The sequence below is a fragment of the Patagioenas fasciata genome, chromosome 1 (assembly GCF_037038585.1).
Source record: "Patagioenas fasciata isolate bPatFas1 chromosome 1, bPatFas1.hap1, whole genome shotgun sequence".
NCBI lineage: Eukaryota > Metazoa > Chordata > Aves > Columbiformes > Columbidae > Patagioenas > Patagioenas fasciata.
Window position 1 is genome coordinate 149,297,012 of NC_092520.1, and position 18,271 is coordinate 149,315,282.

Consider the following 18,271-nt stretch of genomic DNA (forward strand, 5'->3'; position numbering starts at 1 on the left):
GTTTGAAGGCTTAACTTCAGAACTAATGAATAATATGACTGAAATAGATTTGGACCAGTATCCCCTCTTTGATTTTTTTTTTTATTTTCCTCTTTTTAATGGGCATTAGAATTCCTTTTGCCTTTGCTCACGTTTTGATAGCTATCTCTAGGAAATAAGAGCCAATTGTAAAATATGCTGGCATTGTGACTTTGTTCTTTGCTTTGTGCTGCAGCCATCATTGGAGAATTGTAGCCTGATTAAAATCCATTATTCAGCTTGAAGTCCTGGACATCTGGACTGAAAGAAATCTGTCTCATTTTCATGACCAGTTCATGGAGTATGAAGGATTTGGACTAACCATAGAGCTGATAGGTGAGAAAGAGCTCACCTTAATGCTGGGGCGAGAGAAACAGAGGAGCTGAACTAAGTTTCGTCTGCAGACAGACAGGGAGTTTTACATGGCACACTTCCACACTCCAGAAGGGATTTCTGATAATGGTTGGAGCTACTTCAGCCAGCTCAGTATCTTTCCCTTCCTAGAAATACCGTTCCAGCTGCATGTATTGGATGTGAGGTCCTAATAATGGCATGGCTGTGCCTCGGAAAAAAAAACGTGAGTCTGTCTGGGTCCTTCTTTCCCAGGCTTAAACTTGCAGTGTGACACCTCACTGTGTGTGTCTGCAGCCATGTGCCAAAGACAAGGCAGAAGGTCAAAATGATGGGGCCAAGGGAAGGGAAGCTTTTCCCTACCACCCTGCTGAGCAAGAAGAGGCATCTACAGTATAAGAAGGATATAAAGCTACTGGAGAATGTCCAGAGGAGGGCCACGAAGCTGGTGAAGGATTTGGAGGGGAAGATGTATGAGGAGCAGCTAAAGTCACTGGGTTTGTTCAGCCTGGAGGAGACTGAGGGGAGACCTCAGGGTGGCTACAGCTTCCTCACAAGGGGAGGAGGAGGGGCAGGCGCTGATCTCTTCTCTCTGGCCACCAATGACAGAACCCGAGGGAATGGCAGGAAGATGTGCCAGGGGAGGTTTATGTTGTACATTAGGAAAAGGTTCTTCACCCAGAGGGTGCTGGAGCACTGGAACAGGCTCCCCAGGGAGGTGTCACAGCCCCAAGCCTGACAGTGTTCAAGAAGAGACTGGACAAGCCCTCAGACACATGGTGTGAACTGTGGGGTTGTCCTGTGCAGGGACAGGAGTTGGACTCAATGATCCCTGTGGATCCCTTCTAACTCAGGACATTTTGTGTCTATGATCCTCCCCACCCTGACTAACAAGCATTGACTTGGTTTGGTAGGATATTGCTGGGGAAATTAAACCACACAAGTATGTTCTGTGCATGAAGGAGAAAGCATAGACGGGAAACTTAAACTGCTAAAACACCTGTGGCACTGAAGGACCTTGTATCCATGTCTTAGTTATGTGAGACTCTCAAGGTGACTTATTCCCTGGGGAATATGGATGTCCCACAGTCTTGTGAGCTTTGCATAGTGTCTTGCACAAAGGAGCCTGAAGTGGGGGCTTCCTGTCAGAGAAGGAATTTCTTCTGACCAGAGTAGTCCAGGCAGTGGGGACTTGCTGCTGGAGATTTATAGTGGTTATAATGGGTGTCTTTAACTATATGTCTGTTTGAAGAAGGTCCTCATTCTGCTTACAAGTACAGAAAGCTGTCTTCTGGCCATGTCTGTGGTCTAATGTATGAATTCAAAGCTGAATGACATCAGGATTTTGTGTTAAAAGGTTTTTAGAAAGGGAAATCCTTTCTGACATTTTGAAAGACTGTGCCTTATAGCCCTCAAGAGAAAAAGGGGAAATTGGAAGGCTCATCTTCTACCCTGGTCTACTTTCCAGGCAACTTCTGTAACGATGCTTCCATCTATCCCATAAAATCTCGATGTTCAGTGGTGACAGTGACCTTTCTTTCCAGGGCTGAAGTAGGCATGAAAGGCTCTCTCTTGACTTACGCTACTCAAGAAACAGTGTCTGGTAAGTCTATTATGATTTTGGGGTGAGGGTAGAGAAGTAGAGCCTAAAGTATGACTGTTATATAAAACAAGCAAGCAAACAAAACAAAACCCAACCCAAACATAAAACTATCTGTTCTGAAAATAAATGGTTATTAAGAGATCTATTAGTGATGTTGAGTGCTGATGATTAAATGCATAAGTAGTGATCCAGTTACTGTGTTCATTCCCCGCTATAAACCTTTAAAAAAGTGATGCTAATGTAGCTGTTGCTAAGTTAGTGCCTCTTAATCTCCTCTTAGTCTTCTCCAGGCTAAACAATATGCCCCTTTCTATTCTGCTGAGCAAAACTAGAATCCTGTCTCCATGGTCAATCTGTTATTATTTCTACCATCTCTTTTCTGCTTTTTCACCTAGTAGGCAATACTGCTGTGGGCTGCTACCGTTCCCATTGCTCTTCGCCAAACCTCATCTCCACCACACACCCAGGGAGCTACACAGTTAATTGGGCTTTAAGTTTAAAAAACAAAGGAAACCACTCTCGCTTTCTTGCTTCCCACGCCAGGGTACAGCTTGTGACACGGATGCACTGTTTTCTCTGTGAATAGCACTGGCCTGGCACCTTTAAGCAGATTGATACTTTGAAGCCTCAGATCAAAGAAACTTGGAGCTGGAGAGATGCATCCAGTCTGACTCCTCTGTTTTCATGGAAGCAAACCATTTTGCATTTCTAGTGACTTGAACCACGTCTAATCTCCTCCCATCCCGCTTTCTCTTGTCTTACTTGTGCTCATCACTGCTGAGTGAAAGAGCACATCTGCTTCTCTATGTTTCAGGCAAGTATGTTGGGCTTCAGAGGTAAATCGTAGCAATTAAATTTCTCATATTAAAATTCAGATTCAGACTTTACAGCACCATCAACAGAGATCTGTCTGCTTTTTCATGTATGCACACATTTCCAAGTTGCACTTGAAGCCCTAGCTCTGAAAACTAGGAGGTGTTCTTTTCCATTCAACCACAGACTGGCTCTAAACTCCTCTTGGCTCAGGCTCTCCTCCCCAGAACAGCCCTGTAACCTCTTCTGTGTTTGTGTGCCTCAGGTAAGGCAGCGCTTTCCTTTCAGGTCTGGAACCTGGAAATATGAAGGCTGCTGACAAAGAAAAGACTGGTTTTAACTTTGCACAAAACTAGTGAGAGGAAAGGAGTAAAAAGCCTGATTTAAAAAAATAATAATAAAAAAATTAAAGTACCCCACCTCCTTTTATGTACATTCTGTATTTATGGCTTGGGAATTAACCTCTGTCATAGTTAAGTGTGAGCATTCGAGCACGAGACTATCACCAGCAGCATTAGCCATGTCAGTACTAAATGTACTTTCTTCATTCACCACATCCCTATTTTGCCATATTTACTTTTGGTTCCTGCTGTCAGAGCTGCTATGTATGCTTGGAGAAGGGAATAGCTACTTGAAGGGGAAAATAAAACAACACTCTACCAACAAACCCAAACCTTAGCAAATTCCAGTAATGTCAAATATGTTGGATGTGAGATCCTCGAACCTGCCTCTGCTTTTTGTATAAGGACTGGAACTTAAGCCAGGTTGACCAGCCTGCCTGAAGCACGTTCCCAGCTGTTCAGCCACAGGGACCCTCAAGGTGGAAGTTTAAAAGCCTCATGAAGTTTCTACACCATTTGTGTTTCCAGCAGGTTCGGTCTCCTCTCTCTCATCACCCCAGGAAGTGTGTTGTAATCACTGCTGCCTTTTCACCCTGGTAAACTGGGGGGTGATATTAGATAGGCATTGGCTATGTAGCATTTTATTTACAGAATTCCTGAAAACAATGCAAAGTATTCCAGAAAAATATGTAATTAAAGGGTTAATATGCCTACAACCTGCTATTCTACATTTTGATCAGCTTTGTGGCTACTATAAATGCAAGGCGAAAGGAATATCTATGTAAATATTTTAGGAGCAGTTAATGGATTTTTAAGTTTTAATTTGGCCCATTAGGAAAGGTTGCTCCAAGTGATCCTGTATGTAGGGTCTCAATGCCCAACCTGTAGGTCATTCTTCAGAGTTCAAGTTGTTTCCCAAGTCTATAGGCCTTTTCCTGGTTGAAAAGTTCTCTGTAAAGAGCATGTAGAATTTGTGCTTTGAAGCCATGCAAATGTTCACTCCAACCAACAGAACTTAAACCACAAAGCTAAGATCTTTCTTCAATATTAATAGGCCTGCTTAAACAAATTGATGAAGTAACAGGTTTTTCTTTGTGATATGCTTGTTTTCTCTTTTAAGAGTGCCTAGGCTTTGATCTAATCCCAGTTGGAGCCACTGAAATAACTTCTCCCTGGCATTTACCCTGAAATGCTGAACCGCACTGGGACAATTTATTCTACTTCAGGAAATAAGCTGAAGGCCATGCTTAAAGATTTTGTAACTGAGGGTGCAAGGGTTTGCATTTGCAATCATCAGAGTGTTTGTGGTGGACCACATCTCTCTTCAAGGCCTCTGGGAGGCTGAACTACATGTTCATCTACTGTCTTCCTTTTCTGCCCCCTTTTATTGAATGAGGGTGACCGTCATGGGATGTGGGAGGCAAAGGAGGAGGACAACACCATCTGATTAGTGCCTGTAAGGCAGGGCCAAGAGACAGCAAGCTTCCTGAGAGCCATTGAGAGCAGCTCTTGTTGCCCAGGGTTTCTTTGGTGGAAGTGTCCTGGGCTCATCAGCTCTTGGCTTCCAGCATCATGGCTGTGTCTGGGAGGATACTTGTAATAATCCTTCTCTTAAAACCTTTATTTTCTTAACTCTTTGTATCTTGGTACTTGTCTCACTCTGGGTCTGAAATAATTTGAGCAGATGCTGCCGTGAGTACTAAAGCTGCCTCGGGCCATATAGACATCAGGGTCTTAGCGAATGTTTCAGGAACGGCTTCGTGCATTACTTGTTCTCCCATTGTCTCCCCCCTTTCTCGTCCGTGTACGTAGACATGTAGAGAACTGTTTATTGAAGTAATGCCAACAAAGTATGAGAGATGCACTCGTATAGAGTATAAGAATAATTTGACCATTGCACTAAGTGTCACCTCTTCAGCCTGGATAGGGAATGATACTGCATAGGCCACTAGAGATGTAGCTCCTGAGAAACCTCAGAGAAGTTCTGGCATCCACTAATACCTCTGAGTATCAAAAGGCTTGGATTAAAACATCCATCCCTGGAAAAAAAAAGTGTAGGGACTGTGTCTCAGACTGCTTGGCAATGACTACAACTGCAGTATCTTCTTCTTCCCCCCACCAGCAATCTTATGTGGCCAGAAAATATCTCTTAGCGTGTTCTCCAGCAGCAGCTTCCTGATCCTGCCTTTTAAAACTGATGAATCTGTGGGATACAGAGGCTTCAAAATCCTTCTTGAAGAGTTGTATCAGCAGCCAACACAAAGTGAACTGGAAGGCAGCAGCCCATGTAAGTAAGGCTTTGGGTCTTCCCCTGCCTGTGCCACGAAGCAATCCTGTTGTTAAAATAGCATTGAAAGTTACAGACGAGGACATTTGTGACGTTTATTTGCTGAATGTGCTTCCCCTAAAGCTATTGTCTGAGATAATTTCAATATATTCTTCCATGCTCTGATGCACCCAAAACTGCAGCAAGTTAATTTGGTGCTCACCCCAGGCACTTCACACTAGGTGGTCGTCCTTGTGTCTCTGCAGTTTTCACTGTCACCAAGCCAAAACCAGAAACGTGCCTGAGGAATGACTGTTTATTTAAACTAATTTTTGGGTTGGCTTGTTGTTACTTAAAACAGATGCTCATTGGGAGGAACAATTGGTCTCAGCATGTAAGTGACCTCAGATTAATTAATAACCACTGTCTGGAACCTGACACCACATAAACAGGATGCAGAATACCAAACAGTTTAACCCATCTGTGCTAACTTTCGCTTGAAAGCTTGGCTGCTCTTACTGAAGGGCCATGCCTTTTCCCAGGGGAAGGCAAGGGGAGCCTGTTATGAAAAGGCTAGTTCCCATGGTGTTGTACCTCATCCCTTAAAATTATCAATCAGTTTCTCTGAACTAGCTCTACCAATGACAAACTTTTAATGGACTTAATTTCTGTTAAATTTTTTTTTCTTCCCTAGACTCATCCTCTGTATCACTAATTTCCGAGGAAAGTAAGTACGGTTCGCTTCTGGTTTCATTTTTTTCCTTTCTCATGTTAACACCCCTTGTGATCAGTGAAAGCTGCTGGTGGTGGGATACAGGTTCCTTACACATTGTTCAATTTGCTATTACTGGAGATGGCTTGGAACACTTTAGTGAACTAATTCTGGAAAATGGAGACTTACTGTAATGGAAACACTTCATAAATATCAGTCTTGACTAAAAAAAAGGGTCAGGAAATGCTTCTCACCTGCAGAATGTGACTTTCTGAAAGATCTGTGGAGACATGCTCAGCCAGGACATTGCCAGCCTGTACACATCTGGAACAACAAAGTTCAGGTCCTTCCTCAGCTGGTATTAGTTCTGGTCTTTATTTTTTTGGTATAGCATGTGTGGAAAACTTCTGTTATTTTGAAGAGAAAATTAAAGTGTTCCCCAGTCTCTACAATACAGATGCTTCAATCCCACCAGTGGGCTATTGTGGAACCTTTGGTGGACACAGCTGTCCAGAATGAGTCTGGTGCTTGTTTGGTGTATTAGTCCACCCAGCTGTGACAAAATAATTCCAGAGAAATACAGAATTCCAGTGGTGGATCCACAACCTGTGCTGCTGTCTGCAACACATACAGAATCTCCATGTGGGAAGGCCAGGATGGATGAAAGTGGTTGATCAACCCTCATGTCCTGGTCCTGGCTGGCCAGCCTGCAGTCTGAGAGCCACACTTCTGTTGAGGCTTTCTAATTGATGAAAAATGTGTCCTGACAGCTGTACCCTGCAAACCCAGGTAGGCAATGTCTTCTCAGCCCAGAATGCTGAGGGCTTGCAGGCCTCCAGCCAGGACAATTTCTAAACCATCTTGTCCGTCCTGGCAAATATAGATCAGTTTATTTCTTCCTACATGTCTATACACATTCAGAGCTGCCCTCCAGCAGCTTAAACCTCACATTGTAGCTTTCTGTGCTGCTAGCAGTGGTAGCAGTAGAGATGGAGTGTGGGCTTTCATGTGTATCTGGTAACTAATGTGTGCATGCAGTCCCAGGAGAGCTTGTCTTCTGCTCCCCAAAAAACTGCTGATGCCTGTATTATGTCTCTGGCCTCCCATTATGTACTTCCTGGCCTCAAATAGGCTGAGGTACAAGATGCTACGATTGAATCTTCATCTTTTTTGTGTGTAGACACCCATGGTTGGCGGCATAGTTCTTGAATGGTTTGTCAAACCTAGTTATACAGACCAGACCTGTAGCTTCAATGTAAGCTACATCTATGTTGGCGTCTGGTTCCTGAGGAGGCAAGTGCCTGACTGACCTCTGGACTCCCTGTGTTAATTGTAACAGCAGCAAACCTCTGGAGGTGGAAATCATAGTTTTCTCTCAGCACAGCACAAAAATCATTGGTACTTCGACCGGGATTCCCAAAAGTGTCCCTGTGATGTAAAGTTTTGAGTCTCGAAGCATTAGTTTTGCTTGGCAGCAAATGTTACAAGTGAACTTTGGATTCTTCCTGTTGTCTCAACTAGTGGTTTTTAGACTGAAAATGTATTTGTTTTCCTTCTTTCTTGCTCAGTGCTCGGACAGACAGAATAGTTCTGGGGAGAAAATACTTGTTTCCAAATATGAAGGATGACAACCCTATGCTTGTGGAAGCCATGCACACTGTAACTTTGGTAGGTTTCCTTCCAGAAATGTTTTGGCACTCCTGGAGCTGCAGAAACCCATCAAGCCAGATATTGCCTGGAGTCCCATTGTATTCAGCTGTGCTGGGGTCAATGATTATAGTAAGACCTTGACACAGGGCACAGTGTTCAGTATGCATGTGAGGAGGGGGGTGGAAGGGAATTTGTCTGTTTTACGCACTAAGGGATGCTAAGAGTGAAATGAATAGTGCAAGCCTTTGGACAGGCTTGCTTCCTCTCATCGTGTGTAGATACAGCAAAAGGATTAGGAAAGATTCTGCTCTCTTCAACAGGCTTTGAACCAGGCTCCTCTGAACAAACTCACCTGTGCCTTTAAGGTGCAAGTGTAGGCTAGACATGATCTAGAGAATAGTAAAGATCATCTATTCCACCTGTCTTCCCAACCTGTCACAGCTGTACTATGACCGTTAAAGTTAATGAGCCAAAAATAAGCATGCACATCCCAAAGGAGCTGTTATTTTTTCTCCATAAAAATCGGTATGCACAGCACTAATATGTTCTGCACCTCTGCTGGTAGCAAAGTAATGTGTCTGGGATAGCAGGGGCTGAAATTAGGAGAAAAAGCTTCTAGGTTGCCTGTACCTTTTGTCTAAACCACAGAATATTCTTGTTAGACAAATAATTTGCTGCAGTATATAATTTAGATTTTCTACAATAAAGTGCAGTGCTTGGATAGAGCTGAGAGAAGTTACTCCTTCAGTTTTTGTACAGCATGGGGCAGGACTTGGGAAGGAAAGGGGAAGAACTGAAGACAAATGTTAAGCAATGGGAAAAGGTGATCTAAAGAGAGCTGATGCACAAGAACAAAGCATGTAAACAGGGCAGCTGTATAAGCGTACGGATATTGCCATGTCCTGTTAATATTATCCACAAAGAAAATGCCACAGTCCTTCCAAGAACTGCTTAACTATGTGCACTGATGACTGGAGGTTTCTGTACTCAAGCAGTGAGGTAACCTGGGGCAAACTAGCCTGAGGGAAGTGTCTTCCCCCAACTCCATGGCTCTGTGCCTCTTTGGAGTGTCTCTTCTCTCATCTTCTCACAAACAGCCTTCAAAAAATGTTCAGTTTGACTATGCTGTAGCCTCGCAGTGGTATTAGGAGAAAGCTAGACTTGATTCATTAAAACAGCGCTCTCGGGCATCCAGCAAGTACAGCGAGGGAACATGTACATCATTAAAGCTCTGTCTCATCTGTTTTGCAGTCTTGTTATGGGTTATTTGGAGGAGGGGGGCGGGGGAAAAGGAATGAAGCAGTGAGTTAAGAGGCAAGAAAAGCAGGGTTCTGAACAGAAGTAAGAGCAAGGAAGCTGTACCTGGTGTTGATGGGAATTTGCTTTCCAACACAGGTAGTCCTGCAGCAAAAACTCTGCTCACCAGGCAGCGGGAGGAAGGAAGAACTGCTGCAAGGTGCTTAACAGTGGGATGGGCAGAGATGGGAGCTGGCAGTGAGTACAGGTTACTCTGACATAAAAGAGCATCTATGACCTATTGAAGGCAGTGACAACTCAAACTGGAAGCATTGCCAGGAGAGACCTTGCCCCCAACCACCCCCAAATGTCACCTGCAGCATGTGAAATGCTTTCCAGATAGAAGCCAGACTGCCTCTTCTGTCAGAAAGCTGCCACATCTGGAAAAACAAAGCCAAGGCAGATGATAAATGAGAGGAAACAAACTCAAGGGAGATGAGATCACCCTCATGGTCCTTCAATGCCTGGAGCCGCTGGCACCTGTCACCCTCACCGCCCAGCATGGTGGTCAGAAACGTCCTGGTGCCTGTCTCCTTGGGACAGCTTGGTGGCTGGGGAGGAAAAACTTCTCCCCTCACCTTCAAATTGAAGAGACCTGTACCACCTCCTCATTCAAAACAGCCATGGACCCCCTTGCCAAGACACATGGGGTATGTGTGCCTGAACGCAGCTGGAGCAGAGCTTGTCTGTGTCCTGTTTCACCAGCTCTTAGCTGAAAGTCTGGCACAGATAGCAGCAAGGAAGCACCCTACCAGCTAGAGGTTAATCTGAGAAAGCTGCTGGGGTGATGACTGACTTGGGGATACTGCCAGAAAGTTTTGCGAGTGCTCATCTCTGCCCAGCAAAAGGTTTTTGTCTCTGGTGTGCTGCCTTTGCTCTCTCTTTGGGGCTTGCCCAACCCTTCTTGGGTCTTTTGGTGATTCCTGCGAGAGACAAGGGAGAGGTATGAGGACTACAGGGGTTAATATATCGTGCACACTTCCCGCTGGTGACTGCCACCCTATTTCCGCTCCTGGCTGATGGGCTTGGTTCCCCCTGCCAGCTGCATGCCTCTCAGCTTCAGAAAGCTCTACTCCAAGCTGACTGCAAAAGCCAAAGTGGCTCCATACAGCTGTCTGGAGAGAGACTCCTTCTCCTGAAGCATATGGAAGACTGTTTTGTGTAATATTGGATAACATGCATGCAAAGGGAAGTAATCCCCAGGCTGGGGTCTGACCTCAGAAGTGCGTTGAATAACTACCAGGAGCAGTGACAGAGCTGTGATTCCTACATCTGCAGCCTCCCTGACTGTTGCATTTCGCAGAGGAAGAACTGGCTGCCAAACTCCAACAAGCAGAGATCGCTCTCCTCTCCCACAAGGCCTGTGCAAACTACAGGAGACAAAATAATGAAGAGACCAGCACCTGCAGGAGAGCTGCGAGGGCAGCCTTTGGCACGGCAGGAATGCTGCGCTGCACACAACCAGGACCCAAAGCCATGCCCTCCCCTGACTTCCAGCATGTAAGCGCTGTTGATACTGCTGGCAGGTGATAACTCCTTGCTTTCTCCTTCTCTGCCCTTCCTCTTTTCCTTCTCTCAGGGTGACTCTGGGTGGCCACTGACCTGCGGGATTGGCAGGTGTTATAAGCAGGTTGGCATTGCAAACTGGGGCAGCAGTAGGTGCCATCCTGAGTCACCAAGAGTCTGCACCAGGGTTTCTGCCCACAGACACCAGATTTCATCAGTACCAAACCAAAAGGTTTGCTTTACTTGAAGAGGAGCTTTTCAGGTTTTTGTGTATTTTTGATCATTTAAAAGATTGTAGTGTGTACTGGGTAAACATGATTCAGGTCACCTTCCTGTAGACCCTTCCTCTTTGGAAGTTCAAACTTGAAAACTCACTTTCAGAAACCCTCTTTTTACTGCAGCAAAGCTTGTGGTGCTGTAGCATTACTATGTATTAAATTCCTGAAAGGTGCCTAGGAAATACTATCCCTTGGTATTTGGGTGCATGTTTAGTGTCAAGTCCTTTACACAGCTAGTACTCATCTGTCAAAATAAAATTGGTACTTCCTGTTCCTCTCAGATAACCTGATTTACCAAGGCAAGTAGATGCTCCAGCAGCAGGGATAGCTAAGATGGACAGCAGCAGGACTTCACTGAAAAGAAAGTGATCTGGAATTTTGTGTGATGGCTCATCCGTTCTAAATGTATGTTTAGGTTTCAGAGAGATTTATCTATACCAAGCTCTTAGCCTTGTCTCTCATATTAGAAAAGCCACACTGATGTGATTCCATTTGCCAGAAGCTTGCTTTTTTGTTTGAAAGGGAAGGGTTTATATGTATTTTCTTGCCGGAGGGAAAGGTCAGGTCTGACTTATCTAAAGCTTCTTATGAGCTGGTAGCTAAAAACTAGACTTGGGAGCAAAGCGTATTTGTGAAGAAGGATTTTAGTGCTCAGCCCCGTCAGCATGTATCAGTGAATTACAAGCCAGGAAACTTCTGCCTCCATCTACCTCCTCTGGTTTCAGCACTATTGTGCACGACACATGTATCTGTCCTTTAAACTGAAGACAGCAGTCTCTTTTCCATCTCTGTGCTGTACATAGCAGTCCACTTAAACATGGAAATACAAACACAAGAGTGTTTGCAATGAGACAACTACATGGCTGTTATCTGGCCAAGCGACCCTGACAACCACAATGGTTGAAGAACTACAGCCTGCCCTTACACCAGGTCATTTATGTACGATAGTTTAATAAATCAAAAGTTAAACACATGATCTGTTGACTAACCAAATACTAGTCTCTCTGTTGCTTAAAAGAAACCCTTCTCGCTCCTATTTCCACCCCATGCTGCTTTGGGAAAGAAAACCGCATATTCTAGCACAATTCAGAAAACATCAGTCAATCTTTACAAAAATAATAGTTCCCCTGAACTAGCAGAGCTGTAAATTGCAGTATTTTGTCAGGCTGCTGTTGCTGATGACTGACTTGTCGTGTTGTAACTGACTTAAAAAAAGCTGCTCTGCCATCATAACAGCAAAAATCTTGTGGGTTTTGGCTCGAAGATGTGATTTCCGCAGTGTGTCTTCAGCTGTGCAAATAGAGCAGCTTAGGGTTTGTAATTCAGTGCCGTATCACAGATCAGGGAGGCTCCCTGTTGTGAAAATATCTGAGGCATTAGGTGAATAACATGCTCACTGAAACCTTTAAAGACATGGGGGTGGGATGGGTCACCAGGCCTGTTCTTGGTGGCAGGGAACTAGGGAGAAGGAAACCTGTTCCCAGGACTCCTGAGCTGCCAGTAACCACTTCTTGCATCCAAAAAAGGGGACATGTTGCTTGGTGAAGTGACAGCCTCATCGCAGGGAAGGTCCTGCCTGTGCCTTGGCAAACTGGCAGAGCTGCAAGGTGAAACCAGGATCTGGGGCACCTTTGTGGTGGCACCAGAAACCCCTGGCCTGCCATGCAGGATTTTACACCGTATATTTCAGTAGGAGAAGAGTGTTAGGAAAGCTTTTGGTAAAGCTGAAGAGAAGCAGTTAATGTTCACCTAATAGTTTTTTTTTCATTGTTGACCTAGAAATGGGCGGCCAGATACTAAGAGGAGTAACTACTGACTGGGAAGTGTCACTCTATGAAATAGCTTGGACTTCCATTACAGAGCTAGAATTTAAATGAATGTGGAGAGGGTATCTGCTGTTTATGTTGCCCCTCAAGATGTGCTGCACGTTCTCCTTTTGGACCATCTATTTGATGCAGAGACAGTTGGTAAGAGAAGACAGAGCCCTGGTCCAGTGTGAGGTGTAGCACATTGTACAAAGGAATTTTCCCTCTCCACCTTTTTACAAGCAAGTCTGGCTCTTATAATGTAAATATATTTCCTGGGGTGCAGGGAACAGCAGAACCAAGAATGATTTTCACCTTTTGAAGGCAGAGGCAGTGAGTTACTGAAGAAGGAGACAAGAATGGCGCAGGAAAGTAGAGTTGCACAATTACAACCTGACAAGTAATTCCCGAAAACATGGACCCTAATGAGTTCTCTTTAATTCTAGACTTGTTTGAAGCAAAAGCATATCATAAATTAATCTACACGGCACTGCTTCTTGGGGTGAACAGCTATGCTCTCCAGGACAGCAGTGTAGATTACATTTGCAGTGATACTGCCTACACAGGTATTCAAAATCAGGAGGAAGTTCTCCTGACCACCAGCCCAAGCTGCAGTTCTGATTGACTTGGCTTCCTCGTTCCATGGGCTTTGGGGTTTGTGTGTGAAGGTTTGGGGGGCGAGGGAGGGCTCCTACCTGGCACTGCCTGGATGTGCTTGGATGCTGTGTGCAAGTTTTATGTGGCACAAGAAATGGGACTGTGAAATCTCAAATAGGCTTCTCATTAAAATTTTTCAAGTAGCTGGGAACACAGCACGTCCTGATGCTTCTAGAAATGTCCTTCCATTAGCAGTTACTGCACAAAGCTGATTGTCCTATCCGAGAGGCATGTTCTGCTTAATTGCGATGGAGATGTTATCCTGCTTCACTCTTCTCGCTTTGTGGATTTTTTTCTCTTTGCTTAAAAGTAGTTTAGCAAGAAACCACAAGCTGCTGGTTGTACAAGCAATTATTTTTTTTTTAATTTTAGCAAGTGCTGATTTAAGATGAGTGGTGAGATGATTTGTTTGTGCATGTTTTTAAAAACAAACAGGCAAAAAACACAAACAAATGATCTATTCCCAGAATAGCTCGTGCTTAATGTTGGGGCTCAAATTTCTTCCTTTTAATGTTCTAAGTAGCCTGTCATATTTGCATATGGGCTGAAAGGCCTCCAAGAAGAATCTGTAACATTTGATGTAACTAAAACTTATAAGCTAAAAAGCAGATCAGTATATCCTTGAAGCAAAATAGCCTGAACTGGCTGGAAGCTGTGTTTTAGCATCTACATTTCCTTGCAAGAGCCAGTCCTTTGTGTGCATGTTTTCTTTGATACAAAATGAATGCACCCACACACAAATAAGGATCAGTTGCTATTTTTCTTTTCAAAATACATACACGATTTGATCTATGCTTGCTGTACTCTCTGCTTTCCCTCCGTTTAGTGGCACCATTTATATAATTGCTGCTATTCTGATTAAAGTGCATGAGTACAAGCTGAAATTTTGACACAAGACAGCCAATGCTTTTTAATTGCCTTTAGCACGACTCTAGCTGTGGCACATCTCTTTGAATGCAGCTGACTTGCAAGAAAATCTGGGAGACAAATGATGCACTTCTTATTTATGTTTTTTCACTGGCAGAATTGCTCTGTGAATTTTTATCACTTAATGGTTTCTCTGACACCTTTTAAAACTCTCTAGCTCTTCACCAAGAGACTATTTTATGTGAGACTTGGGCCAGTAAACCATTTCTTGGATCTGGGAAGTGCTATCCTTCCTTCACAGAGCAATCCATTTTGAAATTAGCTGGGTCTTTGTGCTCCAGAACAACCTACAACTGCTTGGCTGCTAGTCCTGAATGGACCTATTAAATGCCATATTTCTGTAAAAAAAGCGGCAAGTATCTATTGCTGACTAGCAGGTCCTGAAATTAATGTGTATCAAGGGTAGCATAAATAGTTTCAGTGTGTGATTTTTGAGAGAGTACTGGTCTCTGGCTTAGTAAATACTAACTTCTACCCAGTCTATTGAGAAAGGTGATTATATAAGGTAGTAAGTCAGCTGGGGCCTCAGCAGAGCTGGGAGGAACTGGCTTCTCTTCTGTTCAAAATGCCTTTTAAAATTGACAGCACTTAGTGATATGGTTGTTAATACACTTGTCCTCTACTAAGCTATGTCCAGCCTTGTCGTCCTTTTCCCATGTGGTTCCAAAGCATGGTCTGAAGCCGCAGGTTCTTTCTGTCCCTTGTCTAAGGCATCTTGTAGAAGCGCTGTCACCCTATATGACCCTCATTGATGTACAAGGGAGATCCGGTCTATGGCGGTTTAGATGGGACTTTGCTGGTGCCTCTGACAAGGTGGAGTTTGCTAAATTCATGCACTTTGAATTTCCTCCTGGAAGCCAGCATGTTATAGACAGGTGTCTGCTCACTATGGCAAGTTGTAATGGCAGGCTCCTGACAAATTATGTGCTGCTCTCCACTATTTTCAGATGTTTCCAGCATGAGCCCTAAACTATATTTCGTTTGCATTTGTATATGAGATTTAGTACTTAGAGTGGGACAGGAAACCTGGGACACCACAAGATACAGTGAATAATCCCAAAGAAGAGGCACAAGGAGTGTGTGCTGTAGGCAGAGAATGGGGGCTTGTATGTGTAGGCATGACAGCAGGAGCACAACATGCTCTAAAATTATGACAGTCTCCATATTTAGACTTGCAAGCAAGACAGCAGGTCTCAGAAGGGGAGGGCACACAAGCTTTATTTGGGGGTGAATGCTCTTTAGCCTTAGCAGTAGGTTGGAGAGTAGAACTAGGTCCTGAAGACTTGCAGTTGATCATCAGTGAAGACAGTCAATGACAGGTGTCCCATGGTCCCTAACCACTGCTATTTCTTCTCTTCCTTGCCCTGACCTCAGAGAGGACTCCTAATTAATGGCAACTGCAGATCGTGCTCAAACAGGATTTCAGATCTTCATGATACAGAGCTACCCCAAACACTGATGCCAAGTGCTCATCCCCAGTCCTTATGGAGAACTATATTTCTGATGTTGTATGTCCCAGGGACACATTCCCCATCATACCTGAAGGTACCACACACTGACATCACCTCCTGAGGAACTGGAATTGCTCAGGAAACTGGTGCTGGGGATTTTTTATTGTTGTTGGTTTATGGTTGGCATTGCACCAGTTGGAAAAGGAGCTTACGCTGCCATGAGCGCAGCACTGCTTGGGATATCTGGTGATGAAACCAGCTGGGAGGGAGCTATTCGCACTTTCTGATCGGGAAATTAAAACACTACAATGGGGCAATTTGAGTTGAATTCTTTAGTAATTGTCCCTCTTCTCTTCCAGCAGTTTTTGAAAAGATACAGTTCCTGTAAAAAGCCAGAGGAGCACCTTACTCTACCACTCCCTCCTCTAGCTCAGATGGAATTCAGTATACTTTTTCTACCAAAGTAAAAGTACTAAATTTAGCAAAAGCATGTACTGTAGCCTACTCCTGCCCTATAATTCCCTGGGAGATCTTCTCAGAGGTGACCTGTCTGGAAATATCAACATGGTCCAGTACCAGTTTGGAGTCCGGGATGCCTTTTTCAGCTATATCGGAGCCTTTGAGATGGTGAGGTAGAAGAAAAAGGATACAGCCACCTGCCTTGCAAGAAGCAAATCTAGCTTTCTAAAAGGTGCAACAGACTGAATTATACCACGTATTTCTCAGAGTAGAAAACCATTACTTAGTTGCTTGAGGGTTTTTCTTTTCTGCCTCTGTTTTTATTAAGCTCATTTTTCTTTATTCCTGACCTGTGACAGCTGAGAGAGTCTTCCTGGGAGAGAGAAGATGAGTGTGTGCACGTACATGGCAAGGAGCTGGGGAACAGCTCTTGAACCAGCTTATTGTGTGAAGGATGCTGTACAGTTTGTGTTCAACACGGACCACCCTTGTCCTGTGGTTCCTACACAAGGCTGGGAGTCCAAGCAAGTCTCCACATTTTTTTTCTTTTTCCTCAGCTCTTCCATCCTGCTCAACCAAAGGCAAGTGAGCCGCAGGTTTCCTTAAAGCTGAGATTTTTATTTCTCAGAGCTACAAGCAGCAGTGAGAGACTCCTTACAGGTGGCTGCCACATTGCTAACATACATGGCAGGCTGCACACCACAATGTGCCTGTGCCTCTGGGGTGCAGAGGGAAAACCTGTCAGTTTTTGCTGCCCTTTGCCTGCTCTTGCTGCTACATTTCCAGCTGATGAAATCTGCTCCTCTCTTCTAGGTGCTGCTGGGTGTTGAGAGAATATGTGAAGCACAGGAAAGAAAATGTGTCTTGTTGGCTGGTGGCAAGGTGTAAGGTGGTAAGCTTAGACATCTGTTTTCCCTCTTCAAAGCAGCTTCACTCCCAAATAGTGCCAGGTGACAACATACTTGTCATTGTGATGGTGTGTAGACTTTGGTCTTCCGGCTGGATTTGGGTGGCCACAGTTGCTCACCACATTAGGTCACACTCTTAATTTTGAAGATTCAGGTAGCAAAGTGCACGCTTAACCAAGAAATGCTCCAGCTCAGGTAACTAATGTTTAGCTTCGAGCTTTCTGTAGATATTTCATCACTTTCCTCCTCTGCTGCCACCACGTGGGCACATCTCTGTGTTCATTTAAGGTTTGTATTAATCTTTGAGAAGAACATGCTCCATCCTTGATTGTATTGCAGTTTTTAACTGGGTGTAACATGTTTCTTCATTTGCTGTCAAATTTGTCTGGGGGGAATTTGACGTGTTAAAATAACAAAACAGGGAATGAAAATCTCCATCATTGTTTTCTTTCCCATTTTTCTTTTGAAGGACTTTCAGAGGGTGTACATTTTTCACACTCCAGAAAAGGTTATGCAGAGTAACTGAGTGTTCATAGCAAGTTACAAATCTCAGACAGAAGTTTCACAGACATCTCAATCAAAAGCCAGGCTCAAGCCTGAGCAAATTTTTTCCAAAGGGCTGCTTATGAGGCAATTATATACAGAAGAATCTGTGTCAGGAGGGTTGATTGACTGGCTTTTACATGCCATACATTCAGCTCCAAAAATTGCACTTGGGACTTGACACCATTTATGCACTCCTGGAAATACTATTTTGAGAGCAGAACTCTACTAAAACTGCCAACAGGGAGTTCTGGAGAAGAAGGTTGACTAATGAAGATGTCTGGTGCAGCTCATACAGTTTAATGACAGAACAGCATCGGTGCAGTCGTGCAACCTGGATCCTGTTCACCTTGGGGCTTACTCAGACCGGAGCCAAGTGAATAATTGTATTTGAAGTTGGACAGAGATAAGGATATGTAACTTATCTTCATATATTTCTCCACCAGTGATCTTCAGCATTCCAATAATTGTTTATAATCTGCTGCTGTATAAAAAAAGCAGTATATAAATGTAATTCTATTAGAAGTAGGTGCATTATGCTGGGGCAGGTCCTGCAACCTTAGCTTCTGTGGGCTTAACTTATTTCAGTATCACACTTGAGCAAAAGACTCAGCAAGTCCTTACTTTGCCTAGTGACAGGCTATCAGAAGGGAAAAGAACAGTACCCTTTCCCTCAGCAAGGAAATG

The 18,271-nt window shown here is 44.0% G+C and overlaps 1 protein-coding gene across 1 annotated transcript in view; it reads left to right on the forward strand.

The window, feature by feature from the left end:
• Positions 1-10,803, forward strand: part of OVCH1 (ovochymase 1) — a 40,613-nt gene extending 29,810 nt beyond the window's left edge. Inside the window, 14 exon segments of the mRNA XM_071803611.1 lie at positions 215-354; positions 1,838-1,972; positions 3,074-3,118; positions 4,256-4,295; positions 4,297-4,466; positions 5,249-5,413; positions 6,087-6,119; positions 6,738-6,827; positions 6,830-6,893; positions 7,673-7,761; positions 7,764-7,883; positions 9,150-9,248; positions 10,354-10,487; positions 10,630-10,803. Coding sequence (XP_071659712.1) covers positions 215-354; positions 1,838-1,972; positions 3,074-3,118; positions 4,256-4,295; positions 4,297-4,466; positions 5,249-5,413; positions 6,087-6,119; positions 6,738-6,827; positions 6,830-6,893; positions 7,673-7,761; positions 7,764-7,883; positions 9,150-9,248; positions 10,354-10,487; positions 10,630-10,803 — 1,498 coding nt within the window.
• The last annotated feature ends 7,468 nt before the right edge of the window (positions 10,804-18,271 follow it).